We start from the raw sequence: 27,911 nt of genomic DNA, 5'->3' as shown, positions 1-27,911 counted from the left end.
TGGCTAGCACGAGGGGTCATAGTTTTAAGCTGGTTGGTGGAAAGTATAGAGGGGATGTCAGAGGCAGGTTCTTTACGCAGAGAGTTGAGAGAGCATGGAATGCGTTGCCAGCAGCAGTTGTGGAAGCAAGGTCATTGGGGTCATTTAAGAGACTGCTGGACATGTATATGGTCACAGAAATTTGAGGGTGCATACATGAGGATCAATGGTCGGCACAACATTGTGGGCTGAAGGGCCTGTTCTGTGCTGTACTGTTCTATGTTCTATGTTCTATGTAATTGAAGGTTATGGTGAATGGGCAGGTAAGTGGAGCTGAGTCTCATAGATTAGCCATGATCTTATTAAATGGCAGGGCAGACTTGAGGGACCAGATAGCCTATGCCTGCTCCTAGTTCTTATGTTCTTATAGCTGTTGGCCTCTCCTGACCGTGTTACAAATATGCTTTCTGTAAATAACAAGCCCTGGAGTTGGTTTTGTAGCCACAAACCTGGCTCAGAGCCAGGGCAGCCATCTGGTGAGTCACAGTGCCTTGTGCATCTTTTCAAAGAGAGTGCCATCCAATCCCAGCAAACCAACCCTAACTTGGCTCCAATTAGAGTCATAGAGGTCTACAGCATAGAAACAGGCCCTTTGGCCCAGAGCAATCAGTATCATGTGACATTGAAATTTCCTGTTGTGATCGGTTCAGCTTAAAGAGAAAATTGAATCCATCAAGGAAGATATCGTCCATCACTCCAAGATTCTGGAATTGCTGCCAGTGGGAATCCTGCACGAGAAGGAGCTGGCACCAGAAATAAGAGAAGACCTGGAAGAAGTTGGATTGACATTGGTAATTGTATCTCACTCGGTGGTTAGCAGGTCATTGGTTAGAGGCGACCGTTGAGCTGGGTGCAGAGAGAGGTGGGTGTGGGGGATATTACAATATTCCTGAAGGGGTTTCGGTGAAGAGAGGGGACATCCTGGGAATAGTTGGGGGTATCTGGGGATTAGTGGAGAAGAGGCCATCTGTGGGTTACAGTGAGATTAGGAGGTACACAGAATTGGTGAGGAGGATATCTGGAGGGTAAAGGGGTGTCTGGAAGAATCAGTGAGGGGAGGGGAAATACCTGGTGTTAATGAAGTGGGTATCTGAAATGACAGCACTGGAGGAAGGTATTAGAGATTACATCAAGGTGGTAGGGTTTCTGGGATTAGTGATGAAGGAGTCGTACCTGGGGATATGGGAAAGGGAGATCTCCATTTTAATAGGAAAGAATGCAAGGTTTTTGTGACTTCAATGTTGTGTATCTCTCACAGGCCCCACTGGAGGAGTTGGTCATCTTGAAGTGGCTGAATATTCCCCCTCGCCTCTGGCCACAGAATAGGGCTGAGAGGAGGATGTATCACAGGGGACAAGAGACAGAACCCACCAGATATTTCTGCCCCTCTCCAAGAGCAACATCACCTTCAAATGGCACGTTGTAAATTTCTCTAACTGTGTGTGTGTGTGTGTGTGTGTGTGTGTGTGTGTGTGTGTGTGTGTGTGAGTGTGTGTGTGTGTGTGTGTGTTTGTCTGTGTGTGTGTGTGTGTGTGTGTGTGTGTGTGTGTGTGTGCGTGCACACATGGGTGTGTGTGTGTAGTGAATGTATTTATTCCAGGCACGTGGCTGTCACTGGCTAGGCCTCAGTCTGATTGAGTTGCTGCTGTACATCCTGTAGATAGTTCACACTGCTGCGACTGAGTGTCGATGATGGAGGGAGTGGGAAGCTTGTGGATGTGGTGCCAATCAAGCAGCTGCTTTGTCCTGGATGGTATCAAGCTTCCTGAGTGTTGTTGGGGCTGCCCCCATCCAGGCAAGTGGGGAGTATCCCATCACACTCCTGCCTTGTGCCTTGTAGATGGTGGGACAGGCTTAAGGGAGTCAGGAGGTGAGTTACTCACCGCAGTATTCCCAGCTTCTGGCCTGCTCTGTGTACATGTGGTGAGTCCATTTGAGTTTCTGGTCAATAGTAACCCCCAGGATGTTGATAGTGGGATTGAAATGATGATGACATGTTTCCCTTGTAACCTTACTCTGGCTTGCTCTTCAGTGTTGAACTCCAGAAACAGATTCTGTGACGACGATGAGGAGATGGAATGGGACCTGGACGGCAGCGATCCCCGTGACCCTCCGTGTAGCACTGAGCAGTGGGCGGGAGAGGAGTTTGCATACACCCTGGACTTTGACATGAGGTATTGGTGACTCAAGTTTCAGTTACGTAATGAGCACAGTGGGAAATGGACAGGCTCCGAGCACATCCAGCAGCTCTACACAGGGTGTCCATGAGGCACTGTGGGCAGACTGTATCACCTCATGGCCCAGCATATCCTCCACTTTACCATCACCATCAGATTAACCCTGTGAAGGAATGATGCACACCATAAAACAAAGGAGCAAATTAGGCCATTCAGCCCATCAGCTCTGCTCCAACATTCGTTGGGATCATGGCTAATCTGAAAATCCTCAAGTCCACTTCTTTGCCTCTTCCCTGTCACTCTTGATTCACTTATTGATTAAAAATCTGTCACAGCCTTGACTAACAACCCAGCTGAGACATATAAAATAATCAGAGGGTTAGATAGGGTGGAGAGGGAGAGCCTTTTTCCTAGGATGGTGACGGCGAACACGAGGGGGCATAGCTTTAAATTGAGGGGTGAAAGATAAAGGACAGATGTCAGAGGTAGTTTCTTTACTCAGAGTAGTAAGGGAATGGAACGCTTTGCCTGCAACGGTAGTAGATTCGCCAACTTTAGGTACATTTAAATCGTCATTGGACAAGCATATGGACGTACATGGAATAGTGTAGGTTAGATGGGCTTGAGATCGGTATGACAGGTCGGCACAACATCGAGGGCCGAAGGGCCTGTACTGTGCTGTAATGTTCTATATCTATACCGTTAACAGCCTTCTGCAGTAAAGTACTCCACAGATTGACGGTGGTTGGCTTGCTGAGCTGGTTTGTTGTTCCACAGACGTTTCATCCCCCTGCCGGGTAACATCATCAGTGTAGCCTCCGATGAAGTGTCGGTGTGTTTTCCCGCCTGGTTTTTAAACTCTGGGATCTGTTCAGCAGGATTGTCCCGCTTCCCGTCTTCCTTCGTTGTGGAGCGTATATGGGGTTGCATTCTAAGTGTTTATTGATGGCTTTCTGCGTGGAGTACCAGGCCTCTAGGTTTTCCTGTTCCTGTCTCTGCTGGATAGAAGGGTGATAGACATAGGACAGATGACAGAGGTAGGTTCGTTACTCAGAGAGTAGTAAGGGCATGGAATGCCCTGCCTGCAGCAGTAGTGGACTCGCCAAGTTTAAGGGCATTTAAATGGTCATTGCATAAACATATGGATGATAATGGAATAGTGTAGGTTCGATGGGCTTCAGATTAGTTCACAGGTTGGTGCAACATCGAGGGCCAAAGGGCCTGTACTGCGCTGTAGTGTTCCATGTTCTATGTTCTATGGTTGTAGGAGTATTGAGGTTAGTTCCGATGTGCTCCTGGTGTAAGGCAGTGTGATAAGTGTGTTGGGTCATGTAGTATCTTCCTGATGTTGTTCCTGTAGGCATCTCCTGACCCAGTTCTTTGGATATCCATTATCCTTGAAAACTTGGAAGCGGTATTCCTCCTCCTCTTGGCGTAGCTCCATGTTGCTACAGTGTGTTATTGCCCTTAAGCGTTCGCAAGCAGCTTTGTTTGTGCATGCTGGGATGGTTACTGTTGAAGTTCAGTACCTGGTCCGTGTGTCTGGCTTTTCGTTGTACTTTCATTTGGAGTTCCCCATTTGTCCCGCACTCCACCATGACATCCAGGAATGGGAGCTGTTTGTGTTTGTGCTTGTCTCTGCTTTGCTTGTTCCAGGATCTTGGTGTTGTCCCAATCGAATTGGTGACTCTCTTTATCCTTGTGGATAGAGATGAGTGAGTATTAGTTATGTCTCAGGAATTCCTAGAAGCCTGGTACTCATTTAACCTGTCCATGTCTCTCTATAGATGTCTTGTGTCATCTTCACCACTCACCTTCCCACCCATTCTTGTAACTTCGCAAACTTAGTCAGAATGGACTCACTTTCCTAATGCAAGTCATAAATGTCTGTCATAAAGAATTGTGGGTCCCTAGATGACAATAAAAAGCGTAGGATCATACTCAAGAGGGAAATCAGAAGAGGAAAAAGAGAGTAAGAGATTGATCTGGCAGATAATTTTAAAGATAAGCCCAAGAGGTTCTATAGCCATATTAAGAGTAGAAGACTAGCTAGGGAGAGACTAGGTCCCCTTGAAGATCAGCATGGCTGTCAGTGTGAAGCCACAGGAGATGGGGGAGATTTTTAATGAATATTTCTCCTCGGTGTTTACCGAGGAGAGAATCATGGATGCTAAGGAAATAAGGGAATCAAGTGGGGATGTTTGGACTGCATACACATTACCAGAGAGGAGGTGTTTGCAGCCTTAAAGCTCATTCAGGTGGATAAATCCCCTGGGCCTGATCAAGTCCACCCTTGGATGTTGTGGGAGGCTAGGGAAGGAATTGCAGAGGCCCTTACAGAGATTTTTGCTTCATCTTTAGACACTGGTGAAGTTCCAAAAGACTGGAAGGTGGCTAATGTTGTTCCGTTGTTTAAGAAAGGTAGCAAAGACAAGCCAGGGAACTATAGGCCAGTGAGCCTGACATCAGTGTTTGGCAAGTTATTGGAGTAGATACTGAGGGACTGGATCAACCAACAAGTCAAGGTCTAGTTAGGGATAGTCAGCATAGATTTGTGTGTGGGAAATTATATTTGACAAACTTTTTAAGAGTTTTTCAAAGAGGTAACCAAGAGGATAGGTATGGGTAGGGCAGTGGATGCTGTATATATGGACTTTAGTAAGGCCTTTGAGAAGGTCTCGCATGGCAGGCTAGTTATATAGCATAGGATGCAGGGAGAGCAAATTAATTGGATTCAAAACTGGCTCAATGGTAGGAAGCAGAGGGTGATAGTTGAAGGTTGTTTCTCAGACTGAGGCCTGTGACTAGTGGTGTACCACAGGGGTCGGTGCTGGGGCCTTTGTTATTTACATAAATGATCTGGATATGTATGTACAAGGCATGGATTAATAAGTTTGCAAATGATTAAAAATTAAAATTTGTTGATATTGAAGAAGGTCATCAAAAATTACAGGGGGATCTTGATCAAGCAGGGAGTGGGCTGAGGATTGTCAAATGCAATTCAATACGGATAAGTATGAGGTGTTGCACTTTGGAAAGTCAAACCGAGGGAGGAGTTATACAGTAAGTGGTAAGGTCCTGAGGTGTGTTGAGGAACAGGAGGGACCTCGGAGCACAAGTACATAGTTTGATGAAAGCAGTGTCACAGGTGGATAGGGTGGTGAAGGCGGCATTTGGCATGCTGGCCTTTATCAGTTGAGGCATCGAGTATAGGAGGTGGGACGTCACGTTACAGTTGTATAAGACGTTGGTGAGGCTGCATTTGGTCACCCTGTTGCGGCAAAGACATAGTTAAACTGGAAAGTGTGCAAGCAGACTTATGAGCATGTTGTCAGGACTGGTAGGCCCAGGTTTTAGGGAGAGGCTGACCAGGATAGGACTTTATTCCTTGGGATGTAATAGAATGAGGGGTGACCTTATTGAGATGTACAAAATCACAGATAGGATGAATGCATATTGCCTTTTTCCCAGAGATTGAAAACTAGAGCACATAGCTTTAAGGTGAGATTTAAGATGGAACTGCGAAGCAACTTCTTCATGCAGAGACTGGTGCGTATGTGGAATGGGCTGCCAGAGAAAGTGGTTATGGCAGGTACAATAGCAACATTTAAAAACCATTTGGATGGGTACATGGATGGAAATGGTTTAGCGGGATATGGACCAAATGAAGGTAATTGGAACTAGCTGAGTGAGCACCATGGTCAGCATGGACCAGTTTGGGCCGAAGGGCCTGTTTCAATGCTGTGTTACTCTTTGACTCTATGATGGCGGATCTTGTCTTATTAAGTAACTTAATGTCTGGTCCTTTATTCAACACCTTTTGGAATCTAAATATATTACGTCTACTGGTTCTCCTTTTTCTATCCTGCTTGATACGTCTTCAAAGAACTGCACTATATTTGCCAGTCATGATTTTCCCTTCAGGAACCCATGCATACTTTGCTTCTTCATATTATGTATTTCTAAATGCTCTGTTATTTGATCCTTTTACAATAGACTCTGACATTTTCCTGATGAGAGATGTTAAGCTAATTCGTCTATGGTTATGTACGAATACCTGACAAAACTAGAGAGAAATCTGTGTGGGTGGGGACTTTCTGAGAGGCTGTGTGAACATGGGTCAATAAAGGGTCAAGGGGGTTAGTCGAGGCCCAAGGCGAGCTCTGGACTGCTTGTCCAGAGATTAGTGGGGCCCTGTGTGGGTGTGGGCTGGTGAAGGCTAGCACAGGTGAGGAACGGCAGGGATGGGCTTGAGGAGATCAGTAAACATCCATGCAGGTCAGTTGAGGGTAAGGGACCTTGTGAGTAGAGGTTAGTCTTGAGGCCCAAGAGAGTTTTTTTTTGAGGCCTGTGCTGACTGGTCAAAGCAAGGGACCTGGTCAAGGCCTGTTTGAAGGTCTTTCAGGGCCTGGGTGAGGGCACTGGGGATTGTGGTTGTTAGTTGAGGCTTGTGCGGATATATTGTTGTTTGAAAAGGTTGAAGCTTGTGCTGCTGGTGGAGTCTGAACGGAACTGGCTGGGCTTGAGGAGGTTGTTTGAAGCCTGTGGAGCTCAGTTGAGGCCTGTGTTGGTGTGCATCAGTCAAGGCCTAAACACAGAACATTACATTACAGCACAGTACAGGCCCTTCAGCCCTCGATATTGTGCCAACCTGTCATACCGATCTCAAGCCCATCTAACCTACACTATTCCATGTACATCCATATGCCTGTCCGATGATGACTTAAATGTACCTAAAGTTGGCGAATCTACTACCGTTGCAGGCAAAGCGTTCCATTCCCTTACTACTCTCTGAGTAAAGAAACTACCTCTGACATCTGTCCTATATCTTTCACCCCTCAATTTAAAGCTATGCCCCCTCGTGCTCGCCATCACCATCCTAGGAAAAAGGCTCTCCCTCTCCACCCTATCTAACCCTCTGATTATTTTATAAGTCTCAATTAAGTCACCTCTCAACCTTCTTCTCTCTAATGAAAACAGCCTCAAGTCCCTCAGCCTTTCCTCGTAAGACCTTCCCTCCATACCAGGCAACATCCTGGTAAATCTCCTCTGCACCCTTTCCAAAGCTTCCACATCCTTCTTATAATGCGGTGACCAGAACTGTACGCAATACTCCAAGTGCAGCCTCACCAGCGTTTTGTACACCTGTTGAAATTCGAGGGGGAAGGTCGAAGACCATCTGGTATGTCGATTGAAGCCCACACTGGTCGGTGGGGGACTATGCTTAGAAATAGAATAACAGCTCTTCACCTTCTTGTTTTTGTAGTGATGCAGACGCAAGGGCAATTCAGAAAAATTTGGGAAATCAAAACATCATGCAGGAGGAGGAAGTTCGGAGCATCCGGAATGCCTGGGAGCTAGATCTTAACGATCGGTGGCGATTATACAGGTAACCCACGAGTGATGGCACCGCTGCCCGGTAAAATGCAAACGTGATAAAACAAGAGAGAGAAACAGGACACCCATTTACATCACTCCCTTCATAACCCCGGGCCATCTCAACATTCTTCGCACCCAATGAATACTTTCTTGTGAAATTAATCACTGTTGCTATGCAGGAAATGTTTTTGAGACCCCAGGCAAGGTTCTCCAATCCACTACCCAAAACTGTTAGACTCTGGGGTGAAGGGGGATATACTGGCTCCCCCTTCATTATTCACCCACCTCCGCGGTTGGTGAATTTATGAAGGATTCCCTCCCTTTCTCCCTGACCCAAGTTAACTTCTGCTTCAAAAGGAGATGTTTTTATTCACGTTTGCAGTGGAGACGTTGCTGGCTGGGCCCAGCATTCATTGCCCGTCCCCAGCTGCCCCTTGAGAAGGTGGTAGTGAACTGCCTTCTTGAACTGCTGCAGTCCACCTGCTGTGGATCGACCCATAATGCCCTTGGCAGAGGGGGGAGGTGATTTCCAAGATTTTGACCCAGTGACAGTGAAGGATCAGCAGTATATTTCCAAGTCAGGATAGTGAGGGGCTTGGAGGAGAACTTGCAGGAGAGGGTGTTCCCATGTGTCTGCTGCCCTTGCCCTTCCAGGTAGAAATGGTCATGGGTCTGGAATGTGCCGGCCTGAGCATCTTTGGTGAATTTCTGCAGTGCATCTTGTAGATAGTTCAGACTGCTGCTACTGAGCATCAGTGGGGCAGGGAGTTAATGCTTGTGGATGTGGTGCCAGTCAAGCAGCTGCTTTGTCCTGGACGGTGTCAAGCTTCTTGAGTGTTGTTGGGGCTGCCCCCATCCAGGCAAGTGGGGAGTATCCCATCACACTCCTGACTTGTGCCTTGTAGATGGTGGAACAGGCTTCAATAGGAATCAGTTTAACTTGGCTTTCCTGAATTAATGAGTGACTTTATTAATAATTGTGGGGAACATTAGAAATGCACCACACATGCAAAGATTAGATATGAAAGTGAACTCCAACAGCATAAAATTTTTATAGCAAGATAATGTGGGTCAGACTCTGAATAGTTTGTGAAGAGCAGATAGTTGAACACTGCAATGGTGGTTACCGTTAGTTTGAACAGTTTGTTTCACAATCCTTACTCTTTGTAGATAGTTTGAGATTCTGTTCTAATTCCTTTTGACTGTGTTTGAATGCAGGGCGAGAGAGAGTACTTTTCTGTAGCTGCTAGCTAGTTCTAATACTCAGCGTGGGAGAGTCCCTTTTACCTGCATTACAAGGGTGCCTAGGGGATAGCTCTTTGTAGTGTTCAAAGCACACTAATGCTCGTACCCAGGCTAGCGCATGTGAGAATATTCAGTCCCACGTACTCCAGTAGTGTCAAACTGTCTTTTTAACCCCATCCTTATGTATTTTTCAAGCAGAAGAATAGAAAATGTGTCTGTGATTTGGGACATAATCTGCAGAGTGTGATTTGCTGTTGTATAGGACTGAGTATCTTTGGGGTCATGACAGATCTCAGACCAGAATGTTTCTTTCATTGTTACGTCCCATAAGATCTGGACCCAGAATGTGGCTAGCTGGCACAGAATTTACACCAACAGTTATTTCACCTCAGCAGCATCCTTTTAAAGATACATTTTGGAATTAAGGACTACCCATGGCTGTAGTATTTCGGGGCTTGGACCCTCCATTGTAACAGAACTCCACAGATGAATCAGCTCAGCAGGATCTCTCAAATGGCATGGTGGTAACGAGTGGATCACTTGTGTTGTTGGTTGATGGCTGAGTGTGCGATAGATCCAGTCAAGTGTTCTGTCTTCCCTGCCAAACAGTACCATGAGCTGATCCAGGAACAGGATAGGTTGATCAAATAAAAACCTGTAAGAATTGTGGATTTTGTAAATCAGGAAACATAAACAGAAATTGCCACAAAAGCTCAGCAGCTGTGAAGATAAAAATGAGAGTTAACATTTTGGGTCTGGTGACCCTTCCTCGGGATAAGTTGATTGGTTGGACATGATTCTGAGGGCATCATGATACGCCCAGCCCCACACACCAGCTGCTCCCCTGTGGACCCACCATTGGCCATCTGACCTGTCCATCATGTAACACAGACTGTCACATCAAGCCAGCTCTTCTCTAATTGGACAATTCTTCAGTCAGGCAAATATCAAATATGCAGCTTCAATACTTTGACATGTACTGAACAAAAAGGTTCGAAAGAAACTTTGAGAAACCAGCGTTTTTCTTTTCCTGTCTCTCTCTGTCTGATCCTTCTCCTGCTTGTGGCTGAGCCATGAATTCCAGCAGAAATTCACCAAAGATCCTCGGACAGCACCTCTCAAACCCATAACTACTTACATCCAGAAGGACAAGGGACAGCAGATCCACAGGAACACCAGCCACTGCAGGTTCCCCTCCGAGCCCCTCACTATCCTGATTTGGAAATATATGACCGTTCCTTCACTGTCACTGGGTCAAAATCCTGGAATCCCCTCCATCGGGGCATTGCGGGTCAGACCACAGTAGGTGGGCTGCAGCAGATCAAGAAAGCAGCTCATCACCACCTCCTCAAGGGGCAACTGGGGATGGGCAATAAATGCTGGGCCCAGCCAGTGACACCCATATCCCACAGATGAATAAATAAGTTAAAAGATCTCCAGGACAATTCAACAGTTCCTAAAAGGGCATCATTTTAATATTGATCCTGAAAGATGCTGTTACTTGACAAAGCAGCATTTGGAGTAAGTGATAAGGACTGTGTAGATGGAGCTTTACTCTGTATCTAACCCGGTGCTGTCCCTGTCCTGGTTGTGTTTGATAGAGACAATGTAGGAGCAACTTTACTCTGCATATAGCCCTGTCCTGGGAAAGGGACTGTATAACACCTTGTATTAGGGAATGAACTGGCCAGGTGATTGAAGATTCACTAGGGGAGCATTTTGGGAACAGTGATCATAATTCTGTCAGTTTTAAGATAGCTTTGGACAAGGATAAATCTGGTCCTCGGGTGAAAGTGCTAAATTGGGGTAAGGCTCATTCTAACAATATAGGCAGGAACTGGAGGAATTAGATTGAGGTCAGTTGTTTGATGGTAAATCTACATCAGACATTTGGGAGCCTGTTAAAAGAAGTTTATCAGAGTTCAGGACTAGCGTGCCCCTGTGAGGATGAAAGATAAGGAAAGATTTAGGAATTCTGAATGGCAAGAGATTTCGAAAATGCAGTCACAGGAAAAGGAGGGAATTTATGCATGGAATCAGAGAAAATGGACTAGGTCCTTAATGAGTACTTCACATTGGTATTCACCAAGGGGAAAGATATGGATGATGGTAAGATTAGGGAGAGGCATGTTAATATTCTAGGGCATATCAGTATTAAGAAGGAGACGTATTAGGGTAGATAAGTCCCAAGGGCCTGATGGGATCTATCCCAGAAGGACACAAGGATAAAGAATGCAGGGGCCATGACAGATATCTTTGTATCCCCTTTGCGCACAGGCGAGGTCCCAGAAGACTGGAGAATAGCCAATGTTGTTCCTTTGTTTAAGAAGGGCAACAGGCATAATCCAGGAAATTATAGGCTGGTGAACCTAATGCCAGTGGGAGAGAAACTATTGGAGAAGATTCTTAGAGATAGGATTTACTCACATTCAGAAAAAGTGGACTTATTAAGCGCAGTCAGCGACAGGGAGGTGTTATACAGTCATAGAGATGCACAGCACAGAAACATACCCTCCTATACTCAATGTACTAACCAATAGAGGCAAGCATACCAAATGCCTTTGGTATCTCTTTGTTCAGCAACACTCCCCAGCACCTTACCGTTAAGTGTATAAATCCTGCGCTGATTTGCCTTTCCAAAATGCAGCACCTCACATTTATCTAAATTAAACTCCATCTGTCACTCCTCAGCCCATTGGACCATCTGATCAAGATCCTGCTGTGCTCTCAGGTAACCTTCTTTGCTGTCCACTACACCACCAAGTTTGGTGTCATCTGCAAACTGATTAACCATACCTCCTAAGTTTACATCCGAATCATGTATATAAAAGGAGAAAAACAGTGGACCCAGCACCGATCCTTGTGGCACACCGCTGGTCACAGGCCTCCAGTCTGAAAAGCCACCCTCCACCCTCTGTCTTCTACTTTTGACCCAGTTCTGTATAAAAATATCTCACAGATTTGATTGAGTTTTTGAAAAAATGATTGTGTGTAGGCTAGTGGATGATGTATATTCAGACTTTACAAAAAACACTTAGTGGGTTGGTCCAGAAGATTAGGTCACATGGGATCCATGTTAAATTGGCTACAGAATTAAGTTGGTCATAGTAGACAGAGGGTAGTTGTGGAGGGGTGTTCATCTGATTGGAAATCTGAGACCACTGGTCTTCCATTAAAAAAATATATATATATTCTATTAATCAGACACTTACATTTTCATTCAAATCATTATTATATACAAATAAATATAAATAAATGAAAATGTAGGTAGTCTCAATAGTAAGTTTTCAGCTGACACAAAAATAGGTGTCATAATAGAAATTGAGGAAGGCCATCAAAGGATACAGCAGGATATAGATCAGTTGGAAGGTTGGGTGGAGAAATGTCAGATGGGGTGAGATCCAGACAAATGTGAGGTGATGTATTTTATGAGGTCAAATGCAAAAGGAAATTAGAATGTAAATGGCAGGACTCTTAGGGGCATTGATATCCAGAGGGATTTTGGGATGCAAGTCCATAGCTCCCTGGAAGGGGCTACACAGGTGATAGGATGGTGAAGGACATGCACAGCATGTTTACTTTCATTGGTCAGGACAGTGAGTACAACAGTTGGCAAGTCATGTTACAGCTGTTTAAAACTTCAGTCAAGCCACAATTGGAACGTTTTGCGCAGTTGTGATTGGCACTCTATAGGAAGGAGGTGAAAGTTTTGGAGAGGGTGCAAAAGAGGTTCACCAGGATGTTGCCTGATTAGAGTGTATTAGCTGTAAGAAGATGATGGACAAACTTGGATTGTTTTTGCTAGAGTGCCCGAGGTTGAGCGAAGGACTTAGAAGTGTCTGAAATAGAGATGATACAGAGGTGCCGGTATTGGACTGGGCTGGGCAAGGTTAAAAAAAAAATCACACGACACCAAGTTATAGTTCAACAGGTTTATTTGAAAACGTTAGCTTTCGGAATCTCCCTCCTTCTTCAGGTGTTAGTGAGAGAGAGGTGGCATCAGCTGCAGAATTTACAAGCGAAAGATTAAAGGGTCATACAAGTGAATTGAACAAACCTAGGGGTGGCTGCTAAACCTTCAATCAGTTAGAAAGGAGACGCAGGTTTTGATTGATTAATATGCGAATCCCAGAATTTCTTTCAAGTCACTGCCTAGAGATAACTAAAGATTTTGTCAATGTGTTCATGACAAGGAATCACTGAAACAACTACATAGCGATATCAGCAAGTTTCACCCCACTATGGGCACCTCAGTACCTCACTCTACCACAACCCCACGGATAACTTCACGATGCTACACTTCTCTGGCTTCCACCCTAAACGTACTAAAACGGCCATCCCCTATGGACGAGCCCGACATGTACACAGGATCTGTTCGAATGAGGAGGAACGAGATGGACACCTGAAGGTGTTGAAGGACACCCTCATAGGAACAGGATACGATGCTCATCGATCACTAGTGAGAAACCGTAATGATCTCCTCAGAAGACAGACACAGGACACAACTGATAGGGTACCCTTCATCATTCAGTACTTCCTGGGACCAGAGAAACTACGCCATGTTCTTCGCAGACTTCAACACATTATCAATGATGATGAACACCTCACCAAGATCTTCCCCACGTCTCCACATCTCGCCTTCAAACAACCGCCAAACCTTAAACAGACCATTGTTCGCAGCAAACTACACAGCCTTCGGGACAACATCGACCACAACACAATACAACCCCACCATGGTAATCTCTGCAAGACATATAGACACTACCATCACACATGGGAACATCACCCACCACACGTACACAGCAGGTACTCGTGTGACTCGGCAAGGATACCCCTCGACATGGTATATCGGTGAAACCGTGCAGACGCTATGACAACAGATGAATGGACACTGTGCAACAGTTGCCTGATAGGGATGTTCCTTCCCAGTGGGGGACACTTTAATGGTCAACGACATTCGGCCTCGAGTCTTCAGGCACACATCCTCCAAGGCAGACTTCGGGATACACGACAACACAGTGTTGCCGAGCGGAGGCTAACGGCCAAGTTTGCTACCCATGAGGACGGCCTCATCTGGGATCTTGGGTACATGTTGCACTTCAGGTGATCCCACTGCACTATACACACTCATGCACACACTCTCTCATGCACACACACTTCTACATTCTCTCTCAAGCGCGCACGTGCACACACACGCACACACACGGGCGCACTCGCGCACACACATATAAATCTGTGGGTTGAATTAGCATTTGCAGCTACGTTCTATTTTGTTCAAAAAGCACACCGTTTGTAGACAGTCAATATGGCATTTTGTACGTACCTGCTTTGGAAATGAAGTTGATACACAGTCAGATTTTATCAAGACTTCACACTTAAAATGCGATGTCTGACTTGGAATGTCATCTCTAGTACATTAATAAAATCTTTAATTAGCTCGGGTCAGTGACTTGAAAGAAATTCTGGGATTTGAATATTAATGAATTGAGACCCGCATTCTCCTTTCTAACTGATTAAATATTTAACAGCCGTCTTGGGATTGTTAACACGTTTGCGTCAGTTCTGTCACCCTCTGATCTTTTGCTTATAAATTCTGAGCCTGATGTTACCTCTGTCACTAACACCTGGAGAAGGAACGAGACCCCAAAAGCTTGTGTTTTTAAATAAACCTGTTGGACTACAATCTGGTATCATCTGATTTTTGACCTTATAAAATTGAGAGGCACAGATTGGGTGTAGTGGGAGTCTTCTTCCTAGGGTGGTAAATGTCAAAATCTAGGAGACATAGATTTGAGGTGAGGGAGGGAAATTTAAATAGAATCTGCGAGGTAAAGTTTCTTTTGAACAGAGGGTGGTAGTTGCCTGGAATGCGATGTTGGGGAGGTGGCAAAGGCCGGTACAATCACAACATTTAAGAAGCATTCAGACAGACTTGTGAGCAGGCTGCAAATAGGAGGACACTGACCATGTGCAGGCAGATGGGATTTGTTTTAGAATGGCTTCATGGTCAGCACAGACATGATGGGTCGAATGGCCTGCCCTGTGCCGTACTGTTCCTTGTACTGTAAGCCCATGCTGTACCTGCCCTGGGATTGTTTGATACGCTGTTGTCCCACACCAAAAGCAGTGAGAGCTGCGATAATCCTATCGGTGAAAGATGATAATGAGAGAGTCCAGATGAAGAGCGGAGCTGTGTTTTTGTAGGAAATGGAGAATGGCCTACGAGGAGAAACTCCAAGCCTCCATCAATAACCATGTGAAACTGTATGAAGAGAAGACACAAGAACTGTCTGAGCTGATTGTTGAGGAAGATGCAATGCTCCTGAAAACAGCTGATGTGATTGCCATGACGACCACAGGTATCCGTTTAACATGTTGAGTCAAGTTGTGGGAAAGATCAACATCAAAGAGGATTTTTTTAAAAATTCATTCACAGGACGAGGGCATCACTGGCCAGGCAGCACTTATTGCCCATCCCTAATTGCCCAGAGGGCAGTTAAGAGTCAACCACATTGCTGTGGGCCTGGAGTCACATGTAGGCCAGACCAGGTCAGGATGGCTGTTTCCTTCCCTGGAGGACATTAGTGAACCAGACGGGTTTTTCCAACATTCGGCATTGGATTCAGGTTATCATTAGACCCTTAATGCAAGATTTTTATTGAATTCAAATCCCACCATCTGCTGTGGCGGGATTCAAGCCCAGGTCCCAAACTCCAGGATTAATAGTCCAGCGATAGTACCACTAGGCCTTCACCTCCTAGAAAGGGGTGGCCCATAAGTGGTGGTCATATTCATCTGCAGCCCAGTGAGAAGAGATGATTGTGTTTACATCAAACTGGTTTCACATTGTCAGGAGGTGTAAAACGGATTTTTCACTAGTACGGCTGTGTTAAATAGTGATATAGCAGGCAACCTGTACACAGCATGCGTCACCACCAGCCAGGGAGAATACACACTGTTTCTTTCGGTGATGGTCAGAGGACACCAATGAAAAGCTTATGATATTTCACCTTCATTTGGGAAGGCAAAGAGGGCCTTGTTTTATTCTAAAACAGCATTCTGACCCTCTGACAGTGCAGCGCTCCCTCAGCACTGACCCTCTGACAGTGCCCGCTCCCTCAGCACTGACCCTCCGACAGTGCCCGCTCCCTCAGCACTGACTCTCCGACAGTGCCTACTCCCTCAGCACTGACCCTCCGACAGTGCCCACTCCCACAGCATTTGAATCATTCTGAGAGTGAATACATGAGGAAACGGTAAATATAATTAATGCTGTCATCCAGTTCAGATTTACAAGGATGTTGCCAGGACTCCAGGGACTGAGTTTTAGGGAGAGGTTGGACAAGCTAGGACATATTTCTTTAGAATGTAGGAGACTGAGGGGGGATCTTATAGAAGTGCATAAGATCGTGACAGGCATGGAGAGGGTCAATACACTCAATCTTTTTTCCAGCGTTGGGAAGTGATGACTGGAGGCCGTCAGTTTAAGGTAAGAGGGGAGAGAACAAATGGGAACTTGAGGGGCAATGGCCTTAATGGTATTATTGCTGGACTGTTAACCCGGAGACCCAGATAACATTCTGGGGATAATGAAATGTGAGGCTGGATGAACACAGCAGGCCCAGCAGCAACTCAGGAGCACAAAAGCTGATGTTTCGGGCCTAGACCCTTCATCAGAGAGGGGGATGGGGAGAGGGAACTGGAATAAATAGGGAGAGAGGGGGAGGTGGACCGAAGATGGAGAGAAAAGATAGGTGGAGAGAGTATAGGTGGGGAGGTAGGGAGGGGATAGGTCAGTCCAGGGAAGATGGACAGGTCAAGGAGGTGGGATGAGGTTAGTAGGTAGGAGATGGAGGTGCGGCTTGGGGTGGGAGGAAGGGATGGGTGAGAGGAAGAACAGGTTAGGGAGGCGGAGACAGGTTGGACTGGTTTTGGGATGCAGTGGGTGGGGGGGAAGAGATGGGCTGGTTGTGTGGTGCAGTGGGGGGAGGGGACGAACTGGGCTGGTTTTGGGATGCGGTGGCGGAAGGGGAGATTTTGAAGCTGGTGAAGTCCACATTGATACCATTGGGCTGCAGGGTTCCCAAGCAGAATATGAGTTGCTGTTCCTGCAACCTTCGGGTGGCATCATTGTGGCACTGCAGGAGGCCCGTGATGGACATGTCATCTAAAGAATGGGAGGGGGAGTGAAAATGGTTTGCAACTGGGAGGTGCAGTTGTTTATTGCGAACCGAGCGGAGGTGTTCTGCAAAGCGGTCCCCAAGCCTCCGCTTGGTTTCCCCAATGTAGAGGAAGCCACACCGGGTACAGTGGATGCAGTATACCACATTGGCAGATGTGCAGGTGAACCTCTGTTTAATATGGAAAGTCATCTTGGGGCCTGGGATAGGGGTGAGCGAGGAGGTGTGGGGGCAGGTGTAGCATTTCCCAGCCCTGTAACATTCTGAGGATCTGGGTTCGAATCCTCCCATGGCAGATGATTCAAACACTGAGGGAACGCCGCACTGTCGGAGGGTCAGTGCTGAGGGAGCACCGCACTGTCAAGGGGTCAGTGCTGAGGGAGTGCTGCACTGTCAGAGGGTCAGTGCTTATGGAACGCTGCACTGTCGGAGGGTCAGTGCTGAGGGAGCGGGCACTGTCGGATGGTCAGTGCTGAGGGAGCGCCGCACTGTCGGAGGGTCAGTGCTGAGGGAGCGTCGCACTGTCGGAGGGTCAGTGCTGAGGGAGCGGGCACTGTCGGAGGGTCAGTGCTGAGGGAGCGCCGCACTGTCGGAGGGCCAGTGCTGAGGGAGCAGGCACTGTCGGAGGGTCAGTGCTGAGGGAGCGCCGCACTGTCGGAGGGTCAGTGCTGAGGGAGCGCCGCACTGTCGGAGGGTCAGTGCTGAGGGAGCGCCGCACTGTCGGAGGGTCAGTGCTGAGGGAGCGCCGCACTGTCGGAGGGTCAGTGCTGAGGGAGCGCCACACTGTCAGAGGGTCAGTGCTGAGGGAGCGCCACACTGTCAGAGGGTCAGTGCTGAGGGAACGCCGCACTGTCGGAGGGTCAGTGCTGAGGGAGCGCCGCACTGTCGGAGGGTCTGTGCTGAGGGAGCGGGCACTGTTGGAGGGTCTGTGCTGAGGGAGCGGGCACTGTCGGAGGGTCTGTGCTGAGGGAGCGCCGCACTGTCGGAGGGTCAGTGCTGCGGGAATGCGGCACTGTGGGAATTTGAATTTAATAATTGTCTGGAATTAAGAATCTAATGATGACCATGAATCCATTGGTGATTGCCAGAAAAAAGCCATCTGGGTCACTAAAGTCCTTCAGGGAAGGAAACTGCCATCCTTACCTGGTCTAGTCTGCATGTGACTCCAGACCCACAGCACTGTGGTTGACTGTGAACTGCCCTCTGGGCAATTAGGGATGGATAATAAACACTGCCGAGCCAGCGAAGCACTCTTCCCGTTAATGAATTTTAAAAAAAACCTTCCATACCCATCAACATTCTGATAAATCTCTTCTGAACCCTCGTCAGCTTATTAATATCTTCCCTATAACTGGGCAACCAGAAATGGATGCAGAATTCCAGAAGAGGTCTCACCAAAGTCCTGTACAACCTCAACACAATGTCCCAACTCCTGTACTCAAAAGGTGGAACAATGAAGGTGTGCGAGCCAAATGCCTTTTTAACCACCCTGTCTACATGTGGCACAAACTTCAAAGAACTATATACTTACGTTCCTCAGCCCCTCTGTTATACACCACTCTCCAAGGCCCTACACTTAATTGTATAAGCCTGCCCTTGTTTGCTGAACCAAAATGTGATATCCAGATTGAACTCCATCTGCTGTTTTTCAGCCCATTGACCCATGTAATCAGGATCACTTTGTAATCTTTGAAAACCTTCTCCACTGTTTACTATGCCAATTTTGATGTTGTCCGCCAACTTAGTAACCGCGCCTTCCATATTCTCATTCAAATCACTTACATAAATTACAAACAAAAGCCTTAATTTTTTTTTAGAATGGGATGTGGGGTGTTGCTGGCTGGGCCCAGCGTTTATCGCCCATCCCGAATTGCCCTTGTGAAGGTGGTGGTGAGCTGCCTTTTTAAATCGCTGCAGTCCATGTGCTATCAAGACACTCCCGCAGCACTAATAGGGGAGGGACTGCTCGGATTTTGACCCAGTGGCACTGTATGTTATAGAGCTGTCAATTTGGAAATATATCTCCCCTCCTTCAAGAAAATGCTTCAAAAGCCTGGGTCTCCTCACCACCTATCTTCTCCTCTTTCCATCTTCGGTCCATCTCAGGACCCCTTCCCCATCCCCCTCTCTGATGAAGGGTCTAGGCCCGAAACGTCAGTTTTTGTGCTCCTGAGATGCTGCTTGGCCTGCTGTGTTCATTTAGCTCCACACTTTGTTATCTCAGAAACTTGGGTTGGTGGTTTGGGGGAGAAACAAAAGTTAAAGTTTTGCTGTTTAAAAACAGTTTTTGCTAGAAAAGCTCAGCGGGTCTGGCAGCGTCTGCGCAAAAGGAAAACCAGAGTTAAAGTTTCGGGTCCGGTGACCTTTCCTCAGATTTTTTTCTGCATGGATGCTGCCAATCCTGCTGGGCTTTTCCAGCAACGTCTGCTTTTGTTCCTGATTTACAGCATCCGCAGTTCTTTCGGTTTTTGTTAACGTTTTGAGTCTGGAATGACTCTTCTTCGGAACTGTTCTGCCAGAATTTGATGCAACGCAGTAGCCTGCCGGATCACTGTGGACGACGACTAAATAGTTAACCACAATGTGTTTTGTGATGCTAAAGATGCTACACCAATGAAGGTTGTTGTACACTCCCTGCTTGCGCCTGTGCCCAGGGCTTTACCTTATGTGTTGCCCCTAATTTGCAGGAGCTGCCAAATACCGGACCCTGCTGCAGAAGGTTGGGTCCCGGATCGTTCTGGTTGAAGATGCGGCTGAGGTGTTGGAAGCCCACATCGTTGCTGCCCTGACTCCATCTTGTCAACACCTCATCATGATTGGTGATTACAAGCAGGTAAAGGTCATGTGTAATGGAAAGGCCTGGGATCCTCTGCCATTTTCATCACTAAATCTCGTTGGGATCCAGTGCCATTTCTCTCGTGCCCTCTCATTAGGATCCAGTGTTGGTTTGTTTGCTATCTCATTGGGATCCAGTTGGATTTTCTTGCTGCCTCATTGGGATCTGGTAGATTTCTGATTGCTATCTCGTTGGGATCAAAGTACATTTTTCTCACTCTCCCAATGGGACCCATTGAGATTCCTCATGCTGTCAATGGGATCCAGTGAGATATTACTCATCCTGTCATTGGGATCCCGTGAGACATTCCACACACTCTCATTGGGAATCAGAGAGAGATTCCTCATGCTTTCATTGGGATCCAGTGAGAGATTCCACACGCTCTCATTGAGATCCAGTGAGATGTTCCTCATGCTGTCATTGGGACCCATGAGATGTTCGTCATGCTGTCATTGGAATCCAGTAAGATATTTCTCATGCTTTCATTGGGATCTAGTGAGAGATTCCTTATACCCCCATTGGGATCCAGTGAGAGAATCCATATGCCCTCATTGGGATCCAGTGAGAGATTCCCCTCTCTGTCTGGCAGAAGGAGGGTCACAATTTACATCAATGATCTTTGTGAAAAAAGAGTCGTTTTGTAGAAGATTTTCATTGTGTGCTCCTAAGGACACTTTGCAAGAAATACCAATGTAAAGAGAAAACAACATTAAGACTGTATGAAAGAACAGTGCTCGTTCTGATTGCTAGTGATGTTTCCATGGAGCATACAGCAGTTAATGATGATTCATAGTTAACTGCCAGAGTGTGTTTAAATTTAAACCAGACAGATCTACTGATTGGTAAAGACATTGCCGTGAGAAATGATCCGGGAATGACTGTCATCTATTAATCATTAAGTCATATAACACTATATTTAAGAAAGAAACCATTAAGTTTCAGGCACTTACTAGTCTCTGTAGGGGGGAGAAAAGAACTGTCCTTGCATACTTCCCTTAAATTTCTGCCTTGTCACCTTAAGCCTATGCTCCCTAGTATTTGACATTTCCACACCAGGGAAGACACTGATTATCCACACTGTTAATGCCTCTTCTAATTTTATATACTTCCATCATATTGCTCCTTGGCCTGAAATGCTCTTGCGAAAACAATCCAAGTTTCTCCAACCTCTCCTTATGGCTAATACACCCCAATCCAGGCAGTGTCCTGTTCAGTGACATTAATTTCGCTGTCACTCCTGGTATTTCATCAATAACTCCCCACCCCATCTCCCTCCCTATTTCCCGCGTATAAACCGACATTTTTCCCAGCTACTGTCAGTTTTGAGGAAGGGTCACCCAGCCCAAAATGTTAACTCTGATTTTCTTTCTTCCAGCCAATCTGCTGAGCTTTTCCAGCAACTTCTGTTTTTGAACCTGGTAAACCTGTTTTGCACCCTCTCTAAAGCCTCTACCTCTTCCTGTAGTGTAGGGAGCAGAACTGCACGCAGTGCTCCAAATGTGGCCTGTCTAAAGTTTTATGCAGATCATTTTATGCTCATTACCCTGATTGATGAAGACAAACATGCCTTACGCTGCCTTTACCCCCTAATCCACTTGTGTTGCCACTTTCAGGGAGCTATGAATTTGCACCCTAAGACCCCTCTGTATATCAATGCTCCTCAGGGTCCTGCCGTTGACTGTATGTTGGCATTCATAGTGAGAGGATTCGTGTACAGGAACAAGGGTGACTTGCTGCAATGATCCAGGATGTTCTTGAGGTCCCACCTGAAATATTGTGTGCAGTAGGAAGGATGCTGTTGCTACAGAGAGAGTACAGTGAAGGTTTCCCAGGTAGATTCCCAGAATGCCAGCACTGACGTACGAGAGGAGATTGAGTCAGTTGGGGTTTTACACACTGGAGTTTAGAAGAATGAAGGGAGAATCTCATAGAAACCTACAAATTTTAACAGAACTAGACAGGAAGTTATGTTCCCAATGGTGGAGGAGTCCAGAACCAGGAGCCATCATTTATTGATAATTGGTAATTCTGCTTAGGACTGAGTTGAGAAGAAATGTCTTCACTCAGACAGTGGTGAGCCTGTGGAATTGGCTAACACAGAAAGTGGTTGAGTCTGTGCTTTCAAGGAGAAGGTAGATATAGCCCTTGTGGCTGAAGGCGTCATGGGATATGGTGAGGGGGAGACCTCAGTGTTCATTTTGAGTGGCAGAGCAGGCTCATGGGGCTGAATGGCCTTCTCCTGCTCCTATCTTCAGTGTTTCTCAATTGGTTCCAGAGAGGCCATCGGTACTCCAAGGATTTCCCTCCAACAGCCACTGCTGCTTGAGCCTGCTCGAACACTAATCAACACACGAAGCATCACCATTTGTTTTTGTCAAGGGCTGTCGATCTGGAAAAGCCCAGCAGGTCAGACAGCACCCGAGGAGCAGGAAAGTCAACATTTCGGGCCGAAACCCTTTGTCAGTCCTGAAGGCGTCTCACCACTATCTTCCAAAGGGGCAACTGGGGACAGGTAATGAATACTGGGCCCAGCCACTGACCCCAGCACCCCCTCCCCATACCCACCAAGTCCCATGAGTGAATGAATAAAAAAACTTCATTGGGGTGTTGGTGGCTAGGTCAGCAGTTATTGCCTGTCCCTAATTGCCCTTGAGAAGGTGAGATGAGGTGCCTTCATAAACCATTGCAGTCAATTACAGCATTGGGACGGCAATGGCCTAGTGGTATTATCACTGGACTGTTAATCCGGAGACCCAGGTAATGTTCTGGGGACCTGTGTTCGAATCCCACCACAGGAGATGGAAGAATGTGAATTCAATAAATATCTGGAATTAAGGGTCTAATGATGACCATGAATCCATTGTCAATTGTTGGGGAAAAACCCATCTGGTTCACTAATGTCCTTTAGGGAAGGAAACTGCCATTCTTACCTGGCCTGGTCTACATGTGACTCCAGACCCACAGCAATGTGGTTGACTCTGAACTGCCCTCTGGGAGGTTTGGGATGGGCGATGAATGCTGCCTGGTCAACAACACCTTCATCCCATGAATGAATAAAGGAAGAGTTTCAGCGCAGCCGAGTGGCATTGGAATGAGGAAAGGCGAAGGTGGTCTAGTGGGAATGACACTGGGACTAGTAATCTTCAGACTCAGGCTAATGCTCCGAACATGGCTATATTTGATGTATGAATGAGTTCAGTTTATAACTCTAGAATTGAAAACTAGTCTCTGTAATAGTGACTGTGAAACTATCGTTGGCTGTTGCATGTCACTTAGGATCAGAGTACCATGTCCACATCATTTTCTCCCGTTGTTTTATCTCGTGCAGCTCAGGCCGAAGTTAACAGATCACACCATGGGCTCTCAGTACCATCTGGATGTGTCCCTGTTTGAGCGGATGGTTAGAAACAAGATTCCACATGTGCGGCTGACTCATCAGGTACGGGAGCAAGACTCCCAGATCATCAGGGGCTGGGGTCCACTCACACACGTACGCACTCACAAACAGCCGTGCATTCACTCATACGATATACATGCACCTACAGACACATGTAAACACACACACATGTACATGGACATATACACGTGTACAGACATGCACAAACATACTGCATCACCAGCAGAGATGGTAGCATTGACTGAGAAACCTCAGCAGTGTCCTGTTACCAGCTGTGCTAACCTACAGGAACCCAGCGGCTCAGCAGTTAGCACTACAGACCCACAGCGTCAAGGACCTGGGTTCGATCCCCACCTCAGGCGACCGTGCAAACTCCACGCTGACATTCTCCTCGTGTCTGTGTGGGTTTCCTCCCACAGTCCGAAGGTGCACAGGTTTGGTGGGTCGGCTGTGCTAAATTGCCACATGGTGTCCAGGGATGTGAAATCTAGGTGGATTAGCCATGGGAAAATGCAGGGATAAGATTGGGAGGGTGGGTCTATGTGGGAGGATTGGGGTGGGCTCGATGGGCTGGATGGTCTGCTTCCACACTGTAGGGATTTGATAATTCTTTTCTGTTTGTCTCCAGCACCGAATGAGACCTGAAATCTCCCAGTTGTTGGTCCCAACTTTCTACTCCAGCCTTGAAGACCACAGCTCAGTATTAGTTTATGAAGATATCAAGGTGAGAATCCCTGTGGGAACCGGCCACTGTGACACAATACATGGAAGCTATTTGGCCCACCATGTCTAATCCAGCCCTTTACAGAGTTGTCCAAGTAATCACTCTGCACAGGGTTCCTTTCCTTTGCCCTGTGGATGAGGACAAGGGTGGCAGCTGAAGGGGAGCACCACTGTCCACACCATCCTCTCCATCTTTAGGGTTGGGCCAGTTGGCTTGTGGATCACAGGTTGACCAATGGAAAAGACAGGTTCATGACTGAATGTGATGGCCCCCACAGTTAAATAGTTTACCTTCAGCCGGGGAGAAGGGACGAGGGATTAGGGGTTAGTGTTAGGCTTGGGTGGGGGAGGTTTTCTTAATTTGATCATGGCCATTTCTCACTGGCCGTTAGTTGCCCATCCCTAATTGCCCTGGAACTGATTTATCTTGTTGGACCCGTTTCAAATGGTGGTATTGCTGTGGGTCTGGAGTCACATGCAGGCCAGACCAGGCAAGGATGGTAGATTACCTTCCCTCAAGGACATTAGGGGACCAGCAGATTTTTACAACAATCGATTAGTAACTGCGTTTGAGTGCCCATGGTTGCTGTTTGGGATTTGAACCTGTGCCCGTTGAGCAGAAATAACCTGCAGCAGTTCAAGAATGCAGATTCCCCATCACCTTTTCAAGGGCAGATGGAGACAGGCAGCGATTGCTGGCCCAGTCAGTGCTGCCCATATTCTGTGAACGCATTTTGAAAAAAGCATTTCCCTGATCCACTGATAACAAAGTGTGAGGCTGGATGAACACAGCAGGCCAAGCAGCATCTCAGGAGCACAAAAGCTGACGTTTTGGGCCCAGACCCTTCATCAGGGAGGGGGATGGGGTGAGGGTTCTGGAATAAATAGGGAGAGAGAGGGAGGCGGACCGAAGATGGATATAAGAGAGTTGCAGTGGGAGAGAGATTCCCTGAGGTTGGTCCGGAGGGAGGAGGGTAACTTCTTCAGGTTAGGCATCCCTGGAAGAGGCTTCACAGTGAAGTTAAAATTGTGATCAGTGATAATGGGAACTGCAGATGCTGGAGAATCCGGGATAACAAAGTGTGGAGCTGGATGAACACAGCAGGCCAAGCAGCATCTCAGGAGCACAAAAGCTGATGTTTCGACCCTCTCCCCATCCCTTTTCTGATGAAGGGTCTCGGCCCGAAACGTCAGCTTTTGTGCTCTTGAGATGCTGCTTGGCCTGCTGTGTTCATCCAGCTCCACACTTTGTTATCTCGGATTCTCCAGCATCTGCAGTTCCCATTATCCCTGATCCACTGGCTCACTGGGCATCAGCACTCGGCCACTGTTACTTACTCAGTTTCAGAATGTGACTTGGGTCCTGACTCTGTGCGTCTCTCCTGATTTCTCCCCAGGGCCTGGTGACAAATATCTTCTTCATTGATCATCAGGTGGACGAGGATCAGTGCACCCAAGCTGGAAGCTACAGCAATGAACATGAGGCCCAGTTCCTGGTGAGGTTGTGCCATTACCTGCTGCAGCAGGGATATAGGGAGGAGCAGCTCACTATCCTAACCCCTTACATGGCCCAGATGTGGAGGATGCGCACCGTGGCCCGGGACCATGGCATGGCCTCTATCTCCATCAAGGCTATCAATGACTTCCAGGGTAAGGAGAGCGACATAGTCCTCCTGTCGCTGGTCCGCAGTAACTGGGAGGAGAGCCCTGACGTCCCGGGGGACAAGAACCATCTGTGTGTGGCCTTTTCCAGAGCCAAAATGGGTTTCTACTGCATGGGCAACTTCCAGAAGCTGCTGCAGGGCCCCGAGCGGAAGCTCTGGGAATCAGTCCTTCGGCTGCTGAAGGCCAAGGGCCTGACGGGGAAGGGCCTTCCCGCGCCCTGCCCGAACCACCCAGCGAAGCACATCGTCGTCGAGACCCCAGAGGGGTTTCACCGCTCCCCCGAATGGACGTGCAGTGCTCCCTGCGGTGCCCTCCTGAGCTGTGGCCACTGCTGCCGCCGGCGCTGCCACTTTCACCGGCCGGGCCAGCGGCACAACCGCTGCAAGGAGCTCTGCGGGCGACCGCTCTGCGAGAGAGGGCACAGGTGCCTCAAGCGCTGCGGGGAGGCCTGCGGCCCCTGCAAGGAGGTGGTGGAGAAGGTGGTGCCAGATTGTGGGCATGTGCAGCGGGTAGAGTGCGGGCTTCCTCCGGGGGCCACGCCCTGCCGGCAGCCCTGCGCCAGGCTCCTGGAGTGTGGGCACCAGTGCCAGCAGCTCTGCAGCGAGGACTGCTCCGAGCTGCCGTGCCCTGCCAAGTGCTCAGAGACGCTGCAATGCGGGCACCCCTGCGCGGGCACCTGCGCTAACTGCCTGCAGGGCAAGCTGCACCAAGGCTGCAGGAGGAAATGCGGCCGGCCCCTCCTCTGCGGTCACCAGTGCAAGGGGCCCTGTGCCGATAGCTGCCCACCCTGTCCCCTGTCCTGCAGTAACAGGTGCTGGCATGGCACCTGCCAGAGGAGATGCAGCGAGACCTGCGAGCCATGCCTGCAGCCATGCCCCTGGAAGTGCCGGCACCACCAGTGCAGCAGGGCCTGCTGGGAGGAGTGTGACCGCCCCCGGTGCAGCCTTCCCTGCGACCGCCTGCTCCCCTGCGGGCACCCCTGTGTTGGGCTGTGTGGAGAGCCGTGCCCCTCCCTGTGCCGCACCTGCCACCTGGAGGAACTGACCTCCCCTTTCTTCGGCTCGGAGGGCGACCCCGGTACCCGCTTTGTGTTGCTGGAGGACTGTGGCCATGTCCTGGAGGCTGGCGGCCTGGACCGCCTGGTGGACGAGGGCCCTCGGCCCCTCTGCCCGGAGGCTTGCCCCAAGTGCGAGACCCCCATCCGCTGGCACGGGCGCTACGCCAACGCCATCAAGAGAAGGTGGCGTGGCATCAACCAAATGAAAACCATTGTCCTGGGAAGCCCAGCTGAAGTGGGGGAGATGAAGAAGCAGCTGACGGATAGCATTATTGCAGCCTCCATTAACCAGCAATACAAGGAGCAGAGGTATAACATTCGCAAGAAGGTGGAGGCTTTGCAGACACTGCCGGAGCTGCAGGCCTTGGGGCGAGCTCTCGGCATCTTCCAGTTCCTAGACACAGTCAGGAAGCTGGTGAGAGCGTGCCCACCAGAGGACCAGCTGAGCCTGGACATCATGCTAACCAAGGTGGACTGCTGGCTCGATACCAAGGTGGTACCTTTCACCCATCAGCAGCTGAGCGAATGCAGGAACGAAGTTGCCAGGATTTCCTACCTGGCCGACCTGAAGAGGCTGCTGCGTCATTGTGAGGAGGAGGAGGAAGGCAGCAAGGGACGGGCGCAGGAGGTGGCAAAGGCTATTGCCCCCCTCCTCAGGGACCTGGCTGGGAAACTGACGGAGGCGACAGAGCTGCGGCTGAAAGGAGCCATGGAGAAGATGGCGGGAAGCTACCCCGGCATGGAGCTGTGGCTCTCCAGAGCTGAGCGGCTCTCGATGCCCGAGGATGTCGTGAGGCGAGACTGGTATCAGTGCCCAAAAGGCCACCTGTACACTGTGGAAGAGTGTGGACAGCCAGGGGACCGCGAGGAATGCCTGGAGTGTGTGCTGACGATGGGTGGAGAGTGAAACCCCGCCCCCCCCCCCCCCCCCCAAACTCAGTGATGTCTCCCATTGCTGAAGGGACAGTTAGTGCCAGTGCGTAGCCTCCATGGTACTTCAGAGCCGAGGCAGTGTGAGCTCGAGCCCCGATTAAAGGATTTGACCCGTGGTCTAGGCTGACATACCCTGGCACTGTACTGAGGGAGTGCTGCATTGTTGAAGGTGTCACGTTTGTAGGAGATATTGAACTGATATTCTATCAGCACTTACAGCTGAATGCTAAAGATTCCATGTCGACTGCTTGGCTGAAGATCAATGGTGTACTTCAATGTG

The 27,911-nt window shown here is 48.2% G+C and overlaps 1 protein-coding gene across 1 annotated transcript in view; it reads left to right on the top strand.

Annotated features, from left to right (window-relative positions):
* LOC125463021 (NFX1-type zinc finger-containing protein 1-like) overlaps positions 1 to 27,605 on the top strand; it is an 84,758-nt gene extending 57,153 nt beyond the window's left edge. The window contains exons 6-14 of the mRNA XM_059641155.1: positions 690 to 830; positions 1,298 to 1,454; positions 2,072 to 2,213; positions 7,483 to 7,605; positions 15,045 to 15,199; positions 19,708 to 19,853; positions 23,185 to 23,295; positions 23,882 to 23,977; positions 25,374 to 27,605. Of these exons, the coding sequence (XP_059497138.1) occupies positions 690 to 830; positions 1,298 to 1,454; positions 2,072 to 2,213; positions 7,483 to 7,605; positions 15,045 to 15,199; positions 19,708 to 19,853; positions 23,185 to 23,295; positions 23,882 to 23,977; positions 25,374 to 27,605 (3,303 nt within the window). The remainder of the gene's footprint in view (positions 1 to 689; positions 831 to 1,297; positions 1,455 to 2,071; positions 2,214 to 7,482; positions 7,606 to 15,044; positions 15,200 to 19,707; positions 19,854 to 23,184; positions 23,296 to 23,881; positions 23,978 to 25,373) is intronic.
* Positions 27,606 to 27,911: the final 306 nt, after the last annotated feature.

Source organism: Stegostoma tigrinum, chromosome 2 (genome assembly GCF_030684315.1).
Source record: "Stegostoma tigrinum isolate sSteTig4 chromosome 2, sSteTig4.hap1, whole genome shotgun sequence".
In the NCBI taxonomy this organism is placed as follows: domain Eukaryota; kingdom Metazoa; phylum Chordata; class Chondrichthyes; order Orectolobiformes; family Stegostomatidae; genus Stegostoma; species Stegostoma tigrinum.
The sequence above is the reverse complement of the archived record's forward strand: the minus strand, read 5'-3'. Positions and strand labels throughout refer to the sequence as shown.